General features: G+C 43.8%; 1 protein-coding gene across 2 annotated transcripts in view; it reads right to left on the bottom strand.

Annotated features, from left to right (window-relative positions):
• Positions 1 to 17,420, bottom strand: part of LOC138582898 (uncharacterized) — a 418,590-nt gene that overhangs the window by 68,474 nt on the left and 332,696 nt on the right. For both annotated transcript variants that reach the window (XM_069654622.1, XM_069654621.1), the window contains exon 4: positions 9,735 to 10,046. In XM_069654622.1, coding sequence (XP_069510723.1) covers positions 9,735 to 10,046 — 312 coding nt within the window. The remainder of the gene's footprint in view (positions 1 to 9,734; positions 10,047 to 17,420) is intronic.

Genomic DNA, 17,420 nt, shown 5'->3' with positions numbered 1-17,420 from the left:
GACAGACCAGACCAGTGCCAGACCAGACCAGACCGTGCAAAACCGCAGACCCAGAGACCAGATCGCTGTGAAGTGCCGCTAGCCTGATTGATCAGATCCGTGACGAGGTCCAGTCCTTCCAAAATATATTGTGAGTACTTAGGTCAGATTGTGACAGAAGTAAGCTCTTAGTTTAAAATAATCTAATCCAAACTATTTTAATCTAACCAGAACTGCCTCCTAGAAGTTGTCACTTGTCATTTTGTAAAGCTGCACCACTGTCACTTGTCAATTCTGCAGCTGCAAAGCTGTCACCTGTCATTTTGAGTTTACTTTAAATCCGAAAAACGACCTTTACAAAATCATTCATATCTCTGAGGCCGTTTGGGCTACGAACTTGGTTTAACTTTCCTCTGAAAGCTTAGGATCTAAGCTTTCCAACAAGCCTAGAATTCTTTATACTTTTTCCGCAATCACGATTCACGCACTCGCAAATTTTACCGCGATTTGCGATTTGGTTAAAAATCCAGCCACGTGTAACCATCAGCAGTCATTTCTTTCCTTGCTAAAAATTCGTTTGCCTCTTAATCACCATCTCTGAATCATTGCTAAAGTGAGCCTGCACTCATCTCAAGTATCTTTCACTCACCCTGAAACTCCTAAAGGGAATTAAAAGCATGTTCAGCATATTTCTCACTTCATTGCCACCACATTCAAAGCACTTGGGCCTGTGTTTTAAAACTCATACCGGTTTTCTCTAAGCTTGCTGGGGGGGAACTGAATTTCGTATTGTATTTGATTGCATTCCTGAGAACTGTGTGCTCCTCTTTCCATCTCCTTCCATTTCTTACATTGCATAGGGGAGGGGGGTGAATTGCCAGAGAAAAAGTGATTATCTTATCTTTTTCTAAAATCATATCAAGTATTTCTGTACTGCATTTTATTCCTCATTGCTTTTCCCTTGAAATCATAAAAGTATTTTTGCTGCCTTATCCATCCTACACCCACTCCTCATTGATTATAAAGAAGTGTGCTAGTGTCAGATTACCCATTGTTGATTAACATTATATTTATAAGGGCGATATCGATTATTAATTTACTATAAAAGCGTGGTATCTATATTTTGTTTTATTTCTCAAATAAACCTTTTAAACTTGCAAAACAGAACTACTTCTTGGCTCAGTGGGGTCAGGGGGATTCTAAGAGAGGGGTGTTATATAGGGGTAGTCATCCAGAACTCATGAACTGGACATAAAGATATATCAATAAGGGTTTCCATTCAGTATCCCAGACTAGGCATTGACTTAGCTGTAGTGTTGAATTGAATCCTCTTACACTAGGCCTCCCTGCCATGCTGCAGTGGTGGCACCTATCCTGAAGGAATGGGTGCCGAACTGTTTGAGATCCCACCCTGCTTTGCTGATTGCTTTTATCAGCACTCCTTTAAATTGGTAGCGGCTTAGAGCCTATGCCTCCTTGTGGATTAAAAAACTCCCCCCCACTTTGGGTCGTTGTGCGTAATAGAGGTTGGTGATGCAAACCGGGCAGTTTGTTGCTTCATCAATGCAACAAATGTTGATGGTCTTTTTGCACCCGTTTTCGACTGTTGAATTTCTATGTTAACACTCTCCTGGCTCACCCTGACTTCCATGACACCCAGGCCGTTTGTGGCCTTGGTGCTGGAAGCGATGAGTTCTCCTACCCGGAAAGCCCCAAAGTAGGCTAGGAAAAAGGCTGTTTTAAATAACATTTTCTCGTATGGGTGCCAACATATGGCTTCCAAATGGCTTGCTATCTGCACTAGTTTGCTAAAATCAAGGGGTCGGCGGGTGTCCACTTGGGCACCCTCTATTCTGCCCCATCCCTTCATTGCATAAGAGATGAGGGCGTTCTGGGTGGGGTCTGAATCGCCCCGTATTTTTGTAAAATATGAAATTGCCACCAGGTGTATTTTAGCCCAATCCCTTTTGAAACCTTGTTCCCAAGCCCATTTTAAAAATACTTCTATATCTTTAATCGTTATTAATTCTACGTGGTTTACACCTGTGGCCTTAAATACTGTTCGCAAACACTTACTGTACTGTGTTGCAGTAGTGCTTGCCACTGCCCTCTCTGCCATCTCCGTTAGGAAGCCTGCGAGGTTGTTGGCACCCGTTGGTGATGTGCCTGATTCTTGTTGGGCATCCCGGCATGGGCTCTCTGGCACTGGCGTTGATGCCAATGTGTTGTTGGCACCCGTTTTAGAGGTGCCTGTTTTGTATTGGTCATCCCGGCCTGCACTCTCTGGTGCTAGCGTTGATGCCAATTGGTTGTTGGCACCCGTTTTAGAGGTGCCTGGTTTTTCCTTGGGCATCCCGGCCTGTGCTCTCTGGCGCTGGTGTTGATGCCGTTATTCTTGTCTTCCCATTATTGCCCAGCATTCTGCTGGTATTGGCGTCATCTGTTCTTGGGCGTGCAGTGCTAGCTCTCGGAATCTTGTCCACTGGAAGCGAGATAAGGCATCAGCAATGTTATTATCTGCCCCTGAAATGTGCTTCGCTTTGACCACAACATTTTCTTGTAGTGTGACTGTTGTAATGGCTCGTAATACTTTCAGTACTAAAGGGCATTTCGTAGACCTTCTGTTTATGGAGCCCACTACAGCCATGTTATCGCACCAGATCAAAAGTTCCGTATTCGCTAGTCGCCTGCCCCAGATGTGTAATGTTAGCCAGATGGGAAATATTTCTAGTAGGGTGATGTTTTTTGTCCACCCTGCTGCTTGCAATGAATTGGGCCAGTGTCCTGCCACCCATTCAGAGTCTAGTATGGCTCCAAACACCTTGCTCCCGGCTGCATCGGTGTATAGGACCCTGTTTGACCAGGTATTTAAAGGCGTTTGCCAAAGTAAAGACCCGTTGAAATATCTGAGGAATTTTCCCCATGTTTCCAGGTCTTGTTTCACCTCTCTGCCTAGCCGGATATGCAAGTGTGGTTTGGTGAGTGCTTTGATTTTGAACTCTAGGCTTCTGGAAAATATCCTCCCTTGAGGTATTATTCTGGATGCGAAATTGAGGCTGCCTGCTAAGTATTGTATTTCCTTTACTGTCCCCTTTTCTTTCGTTAAATGAACAAAAACTGGTAAATACACTTGCACACCAAATTAATAACAATTCAAATTTGTAAAATGAGGACTGTTCCAAATAGTGATTACAGAGTTCAAGGTGCAGGGGAGAAAATACACAGCCTTGGTATCTAGGCTGGAAACATATGCAAAAAAGAGAAAGCAATCCGTGAGGGATAGCCGCGTCCCCTGCACACTGTCTAACAGGCCGAACGGCCTAATGGAGTTGATAATCCGAAGATTATTTTGAAAGTTTATGAATTTCTTTATATTCAAAATACAGAAGATTTAGGAAAAACACATTCAATAGACAATTAGTTATCATCAACAGTAAATTCTGTTATTTATTTGTGTTTTCAAGTGCCCAACGCGTTTCGAGTCGAAAAAAACTCTTCATCAGGGGCGACATATTCATCAAACAATTTCTATAAAAGGAAAATTATATACAATATGTTAGTGCTTTAGATAGACTTAATGGTGAACAAAATCTAACAACAAAATCACATTTGTTATGAAGACAGTAATTAGCTTAAACATTTTAGCTGTATTGGTGGGTAACACATTCTATTGAAAAAAAGCCCAACATTACCCTAGTCTTTCCACATTCACCAAGTTAGTGTGATTATGCCACATATGTGTCTATAAAGAAAATAGGTAGCCGGCCCTATATTTTGCCTTTGGCGCAGTGAATTTTGGGGGGATAATTTATTACTAAGGAGTGCAAATTATTGTGCTGCATTGATGCAAAATGACCTCTTACCTTGAGTTATGCTAATAACCAGCAAGGACTCAGAGGGTAGACGATTGTGTATTGTCCACTAGGCTCACGGTAACTAGTTCTTTTAAATCTGTGACCAATGGGGACCGATGGCAGAAGCGAATCTCTCAAGCCTAGAGAGAAGGAAAGATATTTTATAACAATGTATGTAGAAAGCTTTCTAAAAGAAAAAAATAGGCTTAGAGCCCAAAGTTAAGTGCGTTTACTAAGTAGTTTTACAGTCCGGTCTAAACACTTACTTCGATTCACACCAGCAATCTAGGAGGAGTTCAGGAGCCGTAGGACGGAGCATAAATCCTGCATCAGGACCAAAAATTGCAAATCTCCAGTCTATAGACATTTTGAAGAGAAAAAACACAATATCTCACAGTTGAGATTTGTGGTTTTGGAGGTCCTACGACCGTCAAGTAGAGGTGGAAATCTTCCTAAAAAGCTTGCACAAAGAGAACTCTTCTGGATCAACAAATTGGACGCTATGACACCCCTGGGAATTAATGAGGACTATTTTCTAGGGCCATTCCTATGAACTCCCACTACAAGGAGGTAGCCATCTTAGTCTCACTCACATAGGTCAACCTTACACTAGATATAACTTTCCGAACCTATGACATGTCTTTTAGAAGCTATTTTCGGCTTTATTCCTCTTTTGGATTCTGCTATGTCATTGTGATTGTAATGTGTGTTTTCCTTATGCTCCACTGATTAACTAAGAAACGTTTATAAGGGTCTGAAAAATGCTAAATGTGTTGAACAAAGTTTCCACGACAGTATTGTTGATGATATATACACAAATTATAATTACATAACATCACAATTCAGAGAGCAACCTACTCTCTTCAGTTGCCCTAGTACAAAAGCCTAATCATTAGCCCGTTTGACCCACTTTTGCCCATATCGAGGTTCATGGATTACCGCTATTTCAAATTTTAGATTAGAAATACACATCTACGGCCATCACTTTTTTTAAGTAACGCCATATACTTAAAAATCGATGTCGTTGCTTCCTCATATGGATCGCCTATGGTAGAATGCTGCATTTTAATTCATACACAACATGGGGGATTGTTTACATCACTCCGCGCATGCGCGGGTGACGTCATGCGTAAGCGTGACGCCGCCAACGCATGCGCGAGTGACGTCATAACACTTAACAATATAAAAACACGCAAAATGTGAGAGAGGCTCATTCAACTGCCGTTTCCTACGGCTCCTGAACTCCTCCTAGATTGCTGGTGTGAATCGAAGTAAGTGTTTAGACCGGACTGTAAAACTACTTAGTAAACGCACTTAACTTTGGGCTCTAAGCCTATTTTTTTCTTTTAGAAAGCTTTCTACATACATTGTTATAAAATATCTTTCCTTCTCTCTAGGCTTGAGAGATTCGCTTCTGCCATCGGTCCCCATTGGTCACAGATTTAAAAGAACTAGTTACCGTGAGCCTAGTGGACAATACACAATCGTCTACCCTCTGAGTCCTTGCTGGTTATTAGCATAACTCAAGGTAAGAGGTCATTTTGCATCAATGCAGCACAATAATTTGCACTCCTTAGTAATAAATTATCCCCCCAAAATTCACTGCGCCAAAGGCAAAATATAGGGCCGGCTACCTATTTTCTTTATAGACACATATGTGGCATAATCACACTAACTTGGTGAATGTGGAAAGACTAGGGTAATGTTGGGCTTTTTTTCAATAGAATGTGTTACCCACCAATACAGCTAAAATGTTTAAGCTAATTACTGTCTTCATAACAAATGTGATTTTGTTGTTAGATTTTGTTCACCATTAAGTCTATCTAAAGCACTAATATATTGTATATAATTTTCCTTTTATAGAAATTGTTTGATGAATATGTCGCCCCTGATGAAGAGTTTTTTTCGACTCGAAACGCGTTGGGCACTTGAAAACACAAATAAATAACAGAATTTACTGTTGATGATAACTAATTGTCTATTGAATGTGTTTTTCCTAAATCTTCTGTATTTTGAATATAAAGAAATTCATAAACTTTCAAAATAATCTTCGGATTATCAACTCCATTAGGCCGTTCGGCCTGTTAGACAGTGTGCAGGGGACGCGGCTATCCCTCACGGATTGCTTTCTCTTTTTTTCCCTTTTCTTTCGTTATCAGGTTTTGTATTTTAAACAGGAGTTCTGCTATTTTCATTTTGGGGATTCTGCAGATCCCCTTTGCTGTGTCTATTTCGATGCCCAGGAAAATTATGTTTTTGTCTGGTTTGGTGGTTTTTTTCCTTCGCTAGGGGAATTCCCCACTGTTCTGCCCAATGCTCAAGTTTTGCTAAAGCCCTGCAGTTTGGTGGCCCCATGACCATGAAATCGTCTAGGTAATGCACTATTTTTGTCCCTGGTCTCTGCTTTAGGAAAGCCCATTGGAAAAAGGAACTGAATTGCTCAAATAGTGCACAGGATACTGCGCACCCCATGGGGAGGCATCTGTCCACATAGAATTTGTTGTTAAAAGTGAAACCTAGCCACTGCTGTGAATCTGGGTGGACTGGCAAAAGTCTGAAAGAAGATTCGATGTCCAGCTTGGCCATCAAGGCGTTTCTGCCGCACTCTTGTATGAGCCTTACCGCCTCTTGGAAATGTGTGTAAAATACGGCGGATTCTGTGTGTGGGATGCCGTCGTTTAAAGACTGGCCTTTGGGGTAGGAGAGATGATGGATTAGCCTCATTTTCCCGGGTTCTTTTTTGGGGACCAGGCCTAGTGGAGATATTAAATAGTTCTTTAAAGGCATGCCGTCCCAGGGACCTGCTATCCTGCCTAGTTGCAGTTCTTTCTTGATTTTGGTTTCTACTATCTGGGCGTTATCCCTGGCTGACTTCAGGTTCATCGGGAAGGTGTGTGACCCAGAGCCCTTAAATGGGATGGAAATACCTTTGGTGAAACCCTGTCATAGTATCACTTGTCTGGGTAGTTGTTTAAGGCGTCCCTAAAGTTGCCCGGGTTGATGGGTGTTCGTCCTGGTTCTAAAATTGGGGTATCATTCTTTCTTGGCTGGTAGTCTGGTGCAGTTGCTTGCTGCATGGTCGCCGTTGCAATTTGTGCAGGCGTGTTTGTACCAGCATTCTTTGCCCCATGTACACTGGTTTTTCCCAAAATGTCTGTATGTGATGTTGGATTTGTCAGCCTGCTGTTTGTTCTGTCTGTGGGTATGATTTTTAGCCGCCCAAGGCTGGTTCTTCCGAAAGGGCTGCTCCCCTTTTTTGGATTTATCATTGTCATTGGATTTGTTTCCTTACAAATTTTTGCTATTTTTGGAAGAATAATGCATGGTATCTTCTTCCTGGGGAGGTTCGGCGTTGAGGGTGTATAAATCGTTCTGGACTTCATCCCACTCAATGGCCGGCCTTTCTGACATGCTCCTCCTAAATCTGATGTCATATGCTAGCCATATCTTCCCCCTCTGGGTTACTTTAACTTCCCTTATTTTATCAACGTATGCCCAGATCTTCCTCCCATCCATGGGGAATTTTTCTTCATATATTGTTGCTAAAATGGCAAAGGCTTGTAACCAGTTGTCCCAGTTTTGTTCAACCTGGGCGTTTCTGGAAATAGCTTTTTCTTCTATCTTTTTGGGGTCTCTGAAAGCGTCTTTCCCTTTGCGTTGGGCTTCTATTAAAGAAAAGATTTTTAAAAATTCCTTGGCCCATATGGCTTCTTTGATTGTGGTATCAATGTTCCATGCCAGGCATCTTTTGTATCTATTTAATATCTCTGTTTGGAAAGATTTCATTTTTTGGTCTAACTGTGCATTACAGATTGTTACAATGTCAGTTGTATTGCTGCCGGGTGTCCCTGTCACGCCCGCGTTGTCTGCGCTGGGGGTTGCCCATGCTTTTAGAACACCTGCTAAGTCTGTTGCTGGAGTTGTGGAGGCTGTTGTATTTATAGCTGTGGGTGCTAATGGCAACTGCTGTACTTGTTGTGGCGGGATTGCTGTAGGTAGTGTTACGGGTGGGTTGACAACCGTTATTGTAGGTTCTACTGCGATGGTAGGGTTTGAGGCCCCAGGTTCCCTTGTGGGCGGTGTCTGTTTCCCCCTTACTTCTACCATTAGTTGCTGTAATTCCGCTACATTCTCGCATAGTTTTGACAGTTTTTTGTTACCTTTTTTGGTGCCTTCAGATACTTTTCTCCTTTTTGATGGTGCAGAACCCTCATCTTGGCTGGGTGGGCTGGTAATTCCTTCCCTGGGTAGGCCGTACATGTTTTCTCTAACCCATGCCCATCTGTAGTGCTCTGTTGCTTCAATGGCTGCTAAGAATTGTGGTGATTTGGGCTTTTGCACCGGTTTTGAGGGTGCCCGTGCTTTCCGCTTGGGCCCCATGATTTTTTATGCCTGTTATAGGAAAAGGAAAAAAGTTTTATCAAGGAGTTAAAGCTGTTGCTATCGGCAAGCTCTTTGAGCCTGTTCTATTTGTTGCCCGTGCTGGGTAACTGCTGGCTGGCGCCCTCTTGTTGCTGTCTGTGTTTTCTGTTAGCTTTTTGCTAAAAGAAATATATCTCCTTTTGTTATGTCTATGTAGGGTTCAAAGAAGAAATTGTCTCCTAGTGTCCACTTTGTGCGGTGTTTATTTTAATAAATGGGCAGCCCCCAGACTTGTTTTACTGGTATTTAAATAATTGGTTTTGCTGTGAGGGCGCCCATGCAAAATTACAGAAAATATTTTTAATCTGCCGTATTTGGGCCCGCCGAGTTTGAAATTGCGTTTGCAAGCTCTGCATGGATGTCAAGAAAAATGAGCTCCCGGCTCGCCGTGCTACCAGGCTGGCTGTGACTCTGCCCGAGTTTAAAACTGGCTTGTGTTATCTTGCCCCGCATGCCTTATAACACGGGGGCTCCGGTCCACAATAACAAATTGTATCTCTTCCCGGACACAAGTGTCTATTTTTCCTCCCTCGTAGCCCCAGCGCGGTGGTTCACCTGTAAGTTGTTGAAAAGGACGCTGTCCGCGCTGGGCTGCTCGGGTGCCTCTCTCTCCTTCGTTCGCACTGGCTTAGGATGATTCTGCAGCACGCGTCTTTGCTTGTTTTGTTTTGGACACGCCTGCCGCTCGCTTTTCCTTTATGCAGAGATGTTGAAATTGACGCCGTCCACGCTGGCTGTTCGGTTGCCTCTTCTTCCTTCGTTAAGGCTGCAATGCAATTGCTTTGAATAGTACAATGTTCAGGAAGGAAAAAAGACGCTGCGATGTACAGCGAACTTCAAGATTTGCTAAAGAAGCAAGAAGATTTGGAAGACACTGAGTAAACAGTGAACCTCCTGTTTGCTTGGGTCCCCGTTCAGGGTCCACAAACAGATTGTGTTTACTCTGAGCATGCTGCTCATATTTATAGGACTAAGGGAGGCCTTGGGTCTTTTTTGTGTATGTGGTGGGGGCTGCTGTTGTCGCAGCCCCCGGGCCGGATAGCCGACTGTCTGGCCCCCTAATGGGGGCAGATCTTTTGAACCTGGGCCCTGCCTGACGGTTGTTTTCCTTATGGTGCTTAGCAGCTTGCTGTTTGGAGGAAGGGTGAGATGACTGCTCGCACCTTACCCTTCAGTGGCTTTATGCTGCCGAGACTGTGTGTCTCCGTAGCTGGGGGGAGGAGAGGAACAGGCACAGAGAAGGTTGGGGCTGCCCCTCTCTCAGCTGCCGATGGTAACAGCAGTTACCCTGCCTCGCTTTTGGGATGCCCATGCAGCATTGCCCATAACAAAAAAAGCAATTAGTGAAAGCTGTCCCCCACCAAAATTCCTGAGATTCCAGGATCTTTCCCACAGACCCTGAGAAATGGTTAAAATTCCTGTCTCCGGGAAAAATCTGGAGGTTAGGCAGGTATGCATTCAACACACATCTCATCTTACCTTCAATTGTGAGGACTGAACGGAGAAGTGAGTGACGTTCGTTTCCCTGAAAAAACCATTGATAACTCCCTTGATCACCGAGCTTGGCTGGGCGGAAGTGCAGTTCGACTGTTGAACCTGACATACTGAGCTGTAATCTTCCATCAGAACTGGTGCTGTTTTCCCTTGATAGGCAATCACTTTCAGCTCTTTCTTTCCTGTTCACCGGGATGACTGGACACACAGATTCCAAAATCATACCAGGGATATTGCAACTTATCACTGCTTGCCTTCCACATGTTGACTTGGTGAGCTCCACACACCCCTCACCTCCTGTAAAATGACCAGAAAGAAAAAAAGAAAATGTCAAAACATGGCACCCTTAATCCCCCGGGTCAGTGGTGTGCGGTACAAATCTAATAAAGTACAGTAAAAGAGGTAAAAACCCATGGTTCAGTAGGAGATGGGAGCTGGGTTGTCCAACTCCTGGACTCGAGCCGTATCCATGCTTGGTTTTTACGATACTATTTACTAATATTCATGAGAAACAATTTACATACAATGGGCCTCATTATGACTCTGGCGGTAAATGTGCCGGCTGCCGCCGGAGTAATTTCTTTTACCGCCACCCGGCAATGGGGATCCACCGGGGCATTCCAGCTCCGGCGGACCCGGTAATTCCCCATAGCCGGGTGCCGGTAAAAATTACTCGCCATTCGAGTCACATAGGACTCAATGGGAATGTGGAGCATGGCAGCCCGGTGCTACCGTGAATGTCTGTGGGCGGGTGCCGGTCCACCAGCTAGATCAGACCTGGCAGGCTGGGGGGCACTAGTCGCAGAACTTGGAGTCTGCCGGTGCGATAACAACTTTGCACCGTTGTTACCAGACCGGCAGCCTCATAATGAGGCCCAATGATTCTTAATGCATGCAGATTTTTCCTCATGGATATTAATGTGGGAAATCCAGAAAACCTGTCAGGGTTCTGGCACTGGAGGCCTGGAGTTGGACAACCCTGAATCCTGTACCCGATGAGGTCTCAAAATAAATGCTAAGAAGGGGTCCAGAAACAAACATGAATGCTCCAGCACTTCAGACCTTTCAACATTACCACACCAATGTACTTCAGCCTTGGGTGAAGGGTGATCCACAGTCCGTTGCATTGCAAGCATTGGGCAACAGGTTGAGAATTCCAGCTCAGGTGGCACATGCTCACAACTGATATCATATTTAGGTGGCACCTTTTAGGTTTGGAGTATAGGTGACACCGAGTGTGGCAAAACGTTTGATGTGGAGTTTAGCGATAGAATCATGTCATTAGGTCCAGACTCTCCACATTCCTTGTTCTTTGAGTCTAGCTATGTGTGTGACAGTGTACAGTGGCTGTCTTTCTTGACACTCTGATAGAATGTGCTACCTTACCCTCTACAGAGAGTCGTTTATTTCTTCGCAGCATCACGATTGTGTGGATGTCGAGTAAACGAGGAAAGCAAATGTAACAGCTTGAGAAGGAATGCATCTGCCAAATAAGTTACAGATCTTGACGGTTAGTAAGCTGCAGATCCGTGTAATTTAAACATTTGCCAATACAACAGTTCTGGCTTTAGTAGAGGTGTCAAATGACAGTGGGGCGTCTGTGTTTTCTTGAAAAATAAGCGAGGGTGAATGTTGAAAGTTTGTGTTTCATCATTATTTTTGTGATGAAGTGTTATTCTTTCTATTTGTGCCTAATTATGTTGTATGCACCTCATTTTAAATATAGTGCTGGATAATATTTTGTGGTTATACAAATTTGCATTATGTAGAATTTGACCTATGCTAAATATTCTGGCACAGCGCTTAACTATTGGTTGGGCAAAATGAATTAACATAATGGTGCGAGAACTGAATGGATACTTAGGTACAAGCACATAAGTCTTTTGCATAACTGGGTGGTATATCAAACCACGCACTGTGAAAATTGACATGTTGTGCGACACACTGTTGTGTCAACTGTGACAAAGTTACATAAGGCAGCTGTGGAAATGGTTGTGAGATTCTGTAGCGGGGACGTGGCGGTGGAGCACTTCCATCTCTGCCATGCTGACCCCGGAGGCAGTCTAGGGGTGATACTCCAAAGTGTATCCCCCAACCCCAGCCTGCTGACCTGGCCGACATGCACATAGCACATACCCAGATCTCCATAAACTAAAAAGGCAGCCCTTGCATATCATGGCAGACAGGAGAGGACCAAAAGCCATGACCAAGGCGTGCTAATGATCACTGTGACAAACTTCTACAGGAGTGCACGGTCCACAAATAAGACTACGAAGACACTTGAAGACTTACTAATTATAAAGAGTGATACGATTCAGAGAGGAAGCTGCACAAGAACCACCTGGAAAGCTGGGAAAGTGATGCTGGGAAGTTTGGAGGAACACATGGCGGAGTAAGGCGGCCACCAGAAAGGGCATCCAGGAAGGGCCAGAGCAAGGATATTTGCAGCCTTTTGGTAAAAGGCCCTGAGTCCGATTTGGCTTCATCCTCAGCCCATGCTTAGGCCTCCGTAGGCCAAATATGCAGGGTTGGACTAGGCCATAAAATTGTCTCGGGCACCAATGAAAAAGCGGTGCACAGTTGCAAATGGCAATTCATTGTTTTTGTGATGTGACACTAATTGAATAGTACCCAGGTTTTTTTTTTGCTGTTGATAAAATATGATGCACATTGTGCATTTTAAAGAATATTTATTCAGCAAAACTACTAGACACATAGTGAAGGAACTCATAAACGGGTCCATATTGGCTAAAGAAAGTGGCCCACTTTGACCCAAAAAACTGGCACACACCAGCATTTTGCATTTTGCGTTTTTCGTTCGGCTATGGGCCTATTGACCTATAGGCCAGTCCGAGCCTGCAAATATGTCACATGGGCTGCAATGCTACAGGCTTCCCTTGTAAACATAACACGTATCAGACAAATATGGGCATGGTCAGCACAATCTCCCCTAACAAATAAGAGTGGCAGAGGCACAGTGTGAGCAGGTTATCATAGAGTGATCCCACAAATTAAACTGGTACAGCATGGGTAGGACCAGTGTGAGATCCCTCTTTAAAAGGTACAGGAAGGGAACAGTGAGTGCATGCAGCCCTCACAAAAGAAACAGGCACGGCATCTTCACGGAAAGCCAACGGTGCCCTCACACACAAATACAGCATGTACCGGGCCTACACAAGCTTTCCACACAAAGAGGGAGAGCATGGCCACGGCCAGTGCAAGGTTTGTTTTCACAGACAGCACCGTGGTTTGCAGGATTGTGCTCTACTTTGATGGAGGGAAAAACATGCAATCTTGCATTTCGCTAATCATTCAATTATGCAATTTATAATAGCAGAGATCATGCTTTGGTGGCCCCTGTTTGCCAGTGCCTATGCAGCAGCCTTGTTTACCTAATGTTTGCATCAGCCCCGCAGTCGGACTCCAAGATGGTGGATCCTTGTTTTATCAGTTTGGCCTGTGGTACAACGGTTCTGCAAGATGCCTTCACATCATTACTTGGTGCACATGCTCAGGAGAGGTGCAGAGTCCCTGCTGACCGATCACATGCCCCAACAGCTCATTGACCCCAGGCTTCCCCTGCAAGTCAACAGTGCCACCATTTTTCTCTGGACTCGACCATACAAGGGATCTAGGTGAGGTTCTTTGGAAGGAGATTGGAGCAGCACAGTGACAAGGGAGGAGAAGGAGAAGGAAGAAGGAAGCTATCTGAGTTAAAGTCGCAAGTATTAGGAGCAAAAGATCAAGGAGAAAAATGGAAGGAATGTGATGGAAAAGCTGGAAATGGAGCAGAGAAAGATCAAGGAGGAAGAAAAAGAATAAGCGGTGGAGGCTGGAGTTGCAGAATGGCTAAATCAAGGAGGAGGAAAGATCCAACACTAAGGAGTGGCTTGATGTAGAGGAGGGAAAAACCAAGGAGGATGAAGGAAGGTCAGTGCGGGGGAGATTTGGGTTGGATGAAGCCTGTTTGCGGGCTGAGGGTTAGTCATAATAATTTAACATATACAGTTGATGAAATTGGGATATCAATGGGTTGACAGATTACAGATTCGTTGTGCCATAGTCCTTGTAACCACACTATGAAAACCTATGCATATGCTTGCCAACATTAAAAATCTCTGGAAAAGCCCATGGCCACTATTTGTCTGCTAATGTCCATTCAAAAGCTATGATTTGATGTGAAATTCACGATGTATTGGTTCTCAGAACGCGCCAGCTGTGCCGTGCCCTTTTCCTGTAAGATGTTCAAAAGGCAACACAATTGTAAAACACCCAGTGACATTGTTCTGGTTCTGGAAACATTTCACATCAGTAAATGAATGTAATCCTGAATTATATCCTCTGCCCCTGGTTTGGGAGCCAGATCACCATGAGGCTATAACATTTAATAAACACTGCCTATGGAAACCCTTTGACTTATATTGCACCTTGAATTATGTTACCTTATCAAACAACTAAAACTGGAGGGTAGATGGTCTTCCCTGCCCTCAAGAAAGCAAAATTGAAGAAATGGCAACTAAATTCCTAACATTTGTGTCCACCGATACAAATAAAGCACAAGGAGGAAAGCAGATGCACCACAATAACTGAATTACCGCCTTGAGCCAGAACTCCTTAAGTTCTGGAAACTCCTCAAGACCTTCCTCTTCTCTTCCTTTTTCTCTCTCCCTCTCCCTTGCTAACCTCCCCTCTTTCTCTCCAGCCTCACTCCTCCATCTTTCCCCTAACTCTGTTCAGTTTTTGCTGATTGGTCGCTTGGCTCACCTCCAGGGCTTCACAGGTCCTAGGCGGTTTATAGTTATTGCATCGAATGCCAAAGCATTGCATGCCTTAGCATCTAAAAAAAGCAATGAAAAAAAAGCATGAATGCATTTTATTTTCCATTTTTTTATAGGGGGTCCCCCCGAACCCCTATTTTTTACCCCCAAAACTCATTATAATTAAAATAAAACGTTTCCCTTCGAAAGAAATGCATTAAATACTTTTTGTATCAATGCATTTTTTTCAATGCTTTTGGCATTCAATGCTTTGTATTCGATGAAATGACTGGATACCGTCCCAGGCTCCCCCGGCAGTCTTTGCACTTGCCTCCAGGCCTCTGCACTATGGCCAGCACTACTGCACATTTAGCTTTCATTCCATAAAATGGGTAACCCCTACTGTACTGCATCATATGTTCCATGAGAGAGGTAACATGTCTGCACTTAACCCAGGGCCCTGCTGGACTGGGTGCACATGTTTCCTCCTCCCCCTCCCTTGCACCTCCATCTGTAAACTTGCATGACCTGAATTTACTAGGCCTAGTAAGTTCTGTCTTGTCACCCCTTTGTCTCCCCTCCCTCATCTGGTTTGCGCCTGTAACACTTCATGCACTTGCAATAGGTGAAATGCTGTCAGGACTAGTGCACCAGTTACTTTTTTGCTAGATCATTCGGTAACTTCAAGGCCTAAGAATGACTACTGTTTTCCCATGTTCCTTTCCTGCCTTGTAGCACTTTGAAGCAGCTCACTTGTGTATAAGCGCTGTACAAATAAACAATTACAATTACAATACATACAGAGAACACTGACAACAAATATTCAAAAAATTCTGCACACCACATTATTATCCCAATCTATGTCCGCCTCAATTCTGCCATCTGAAGATCTCTTTGGGCCACTTGATTAGGACTTTTCAGATGAGATACAGACTCGACAAGGGCATCCAATCAAATGTTAAAATCAGTATGGCTGCTGCTGAAACTGCGCTAACCCCAGCAGTTGCTATAATTGAATGTAATGGTCGGGGTTCTTCCGCTTCCTTAAACATGTCTATGCTGACTCAGGAGAACTAGGCCTCCATTTCTGCTTTTCATGTATTATCCTTGGCATTAAACCAAGGGGACTCCACAAAAAAGACAACACCATAAATAAGGTGTTAACAGATTTTTTCTACTGCTTTCCAAACAAAGATTAAACCAAAGTAAAAAAATATAGATTGTTTCAATCAAAAGGGTTCAACTAATCAGTATGAAACTATAAAAGGTTAGAATGATTCCTCCTACGAGCACCCATAGTTTTCCTTCAAACTGTGATTGACGTTGATACTGGTCTGTTTTCTGCTAGTGGGATTGTTCCATGTGTCCACCATTGTTAACCCTCAGCTGCCAGGTCAAAGTTTAGTCAGACCTTTGTAACTGTCACCTGTTGCCATTCTGGAGGCCAATCCCTGTTCTCCATATGCAAACTCTGAGGGACCTTACAGACTCCCTGATTTAGGGTTCCAGCTCCACTGACTTTCTCTGATACCCTCTCTACTCCTGTACCTCATTTGTACCTCCTCGCCTCTTTGCTACATATCCTCCAATAACATTGTGATCACCTCCTTCAGACCAGGGGTTCTCCACTACCAATGTCCCCAGGACAGACACACTGATATCAGGAGGAAACATCCATCCTCCTTCCTCCTATTTGTGCCTCCCTCCTCAATTTCCTCCTCCTCCTTCTCTACTTGCAACTCTTTCGATGTTCCACATCCTCTTGTATCTTCATTATTTCGACTTCACCCTCTTTTTGATGTTCCACCGTCTCTTGCCAATTCATGATGTTACTATTTTTCTCCTTTCCCCTCCTGATGTTATATCTCCTCTACCTATCTGCTTAACGTTTCTTCTGAGTTTCCATTATTCCAATCTACACTGCCTGTCTCATTCTCTGCTATCCAGCCCAAACATTTGATTTGTCCAAACTCCAAGACGGGCGACTTTCCATTCCTGGGCAATATAGGAGAGTGTCCCCAACTCGTGGGCTGGGTTTCCCTGCAAGATCTGCATGTGTGCCATGTTATTGCTATAGGTGAGAGACAAGCCATCGGTTTATGGGATATGAGCATTAAACAGGATATTTCGGCATGGCCAGCTAGGTGCATGACGTTATGGTGATACCTTTTCGCCACAGTTTCTATTTCGGTGCACCGAGTCCGACACAGCCAGTTGGGGCACTGAGCTCTTGGTGCAAGGATGTTTTGGCGCAAGAGGTCCCAATTGGCATGAACCTGCAGGCACTTTGCATTTTGTAATATGAATTAAATGTGTAAAAGATTTATTTACTGCATCATTATAAAACAGGATGGGACATGTATTACACCGTTGTTGCAGAATTGAATATGTATTAAACATAAAACAAATTTATTTACTGCAACATTATAAACTGCATGCAACTATCCCTCAGAAACAACTTTACACCATGCACACACACACACACACACACACACGCACGCACACACACACATCAAACGCACACACATTGCATGCACACCCTCTCAGATGATAAGCACACACTCACATAACACATTCCCCGTTACACTGCACACACATTCAAAAACAGGACTACATCATCTCTGGGCAACATCTGCGGGCAACATCATAAGATAGAAGACACAGCTCTTAACCATTATGCTACAATGATGTTATTGCTTGAATTTTCACAGGTTTCATACCTATCGTTTTTATCTTTGAACATATTAAATTATAGGCTAAGTATGAAATGTATTCCCCATGAAGCACCAAGCCATTGTGGCCTAGTAGTTAAATGCTGGGCCTCAAAATCTGGCAGGCCAGGGTTCAAGGCTGTATGTTTTAAAAATGTAATTAAAAGTAAAGCAACACAAGTGGGAGGTGGCGAGGTTTGTTG

This window comes from Ambystoma mexicanum, chromosome 3q, assembly GCF_040938575.1.
Source record: "Ambystoma mexicanum isolate Mex_15411 chromosome 3q, UKY_AmexF1_1, whole genome shotgun sequence".
Classification (NCBI taxonomy): Eukaryota; Metazoa; Chordata; class Amphibia; order Caudata; family Ambystomatidae; genus Ambystoma; species Ambystoma mexicanum.
The sequence above is the reverse complement of the archived record's forward strand: the minus strand, read 5'-3'. Positions and strand labels throughout refer to the sequence as shown.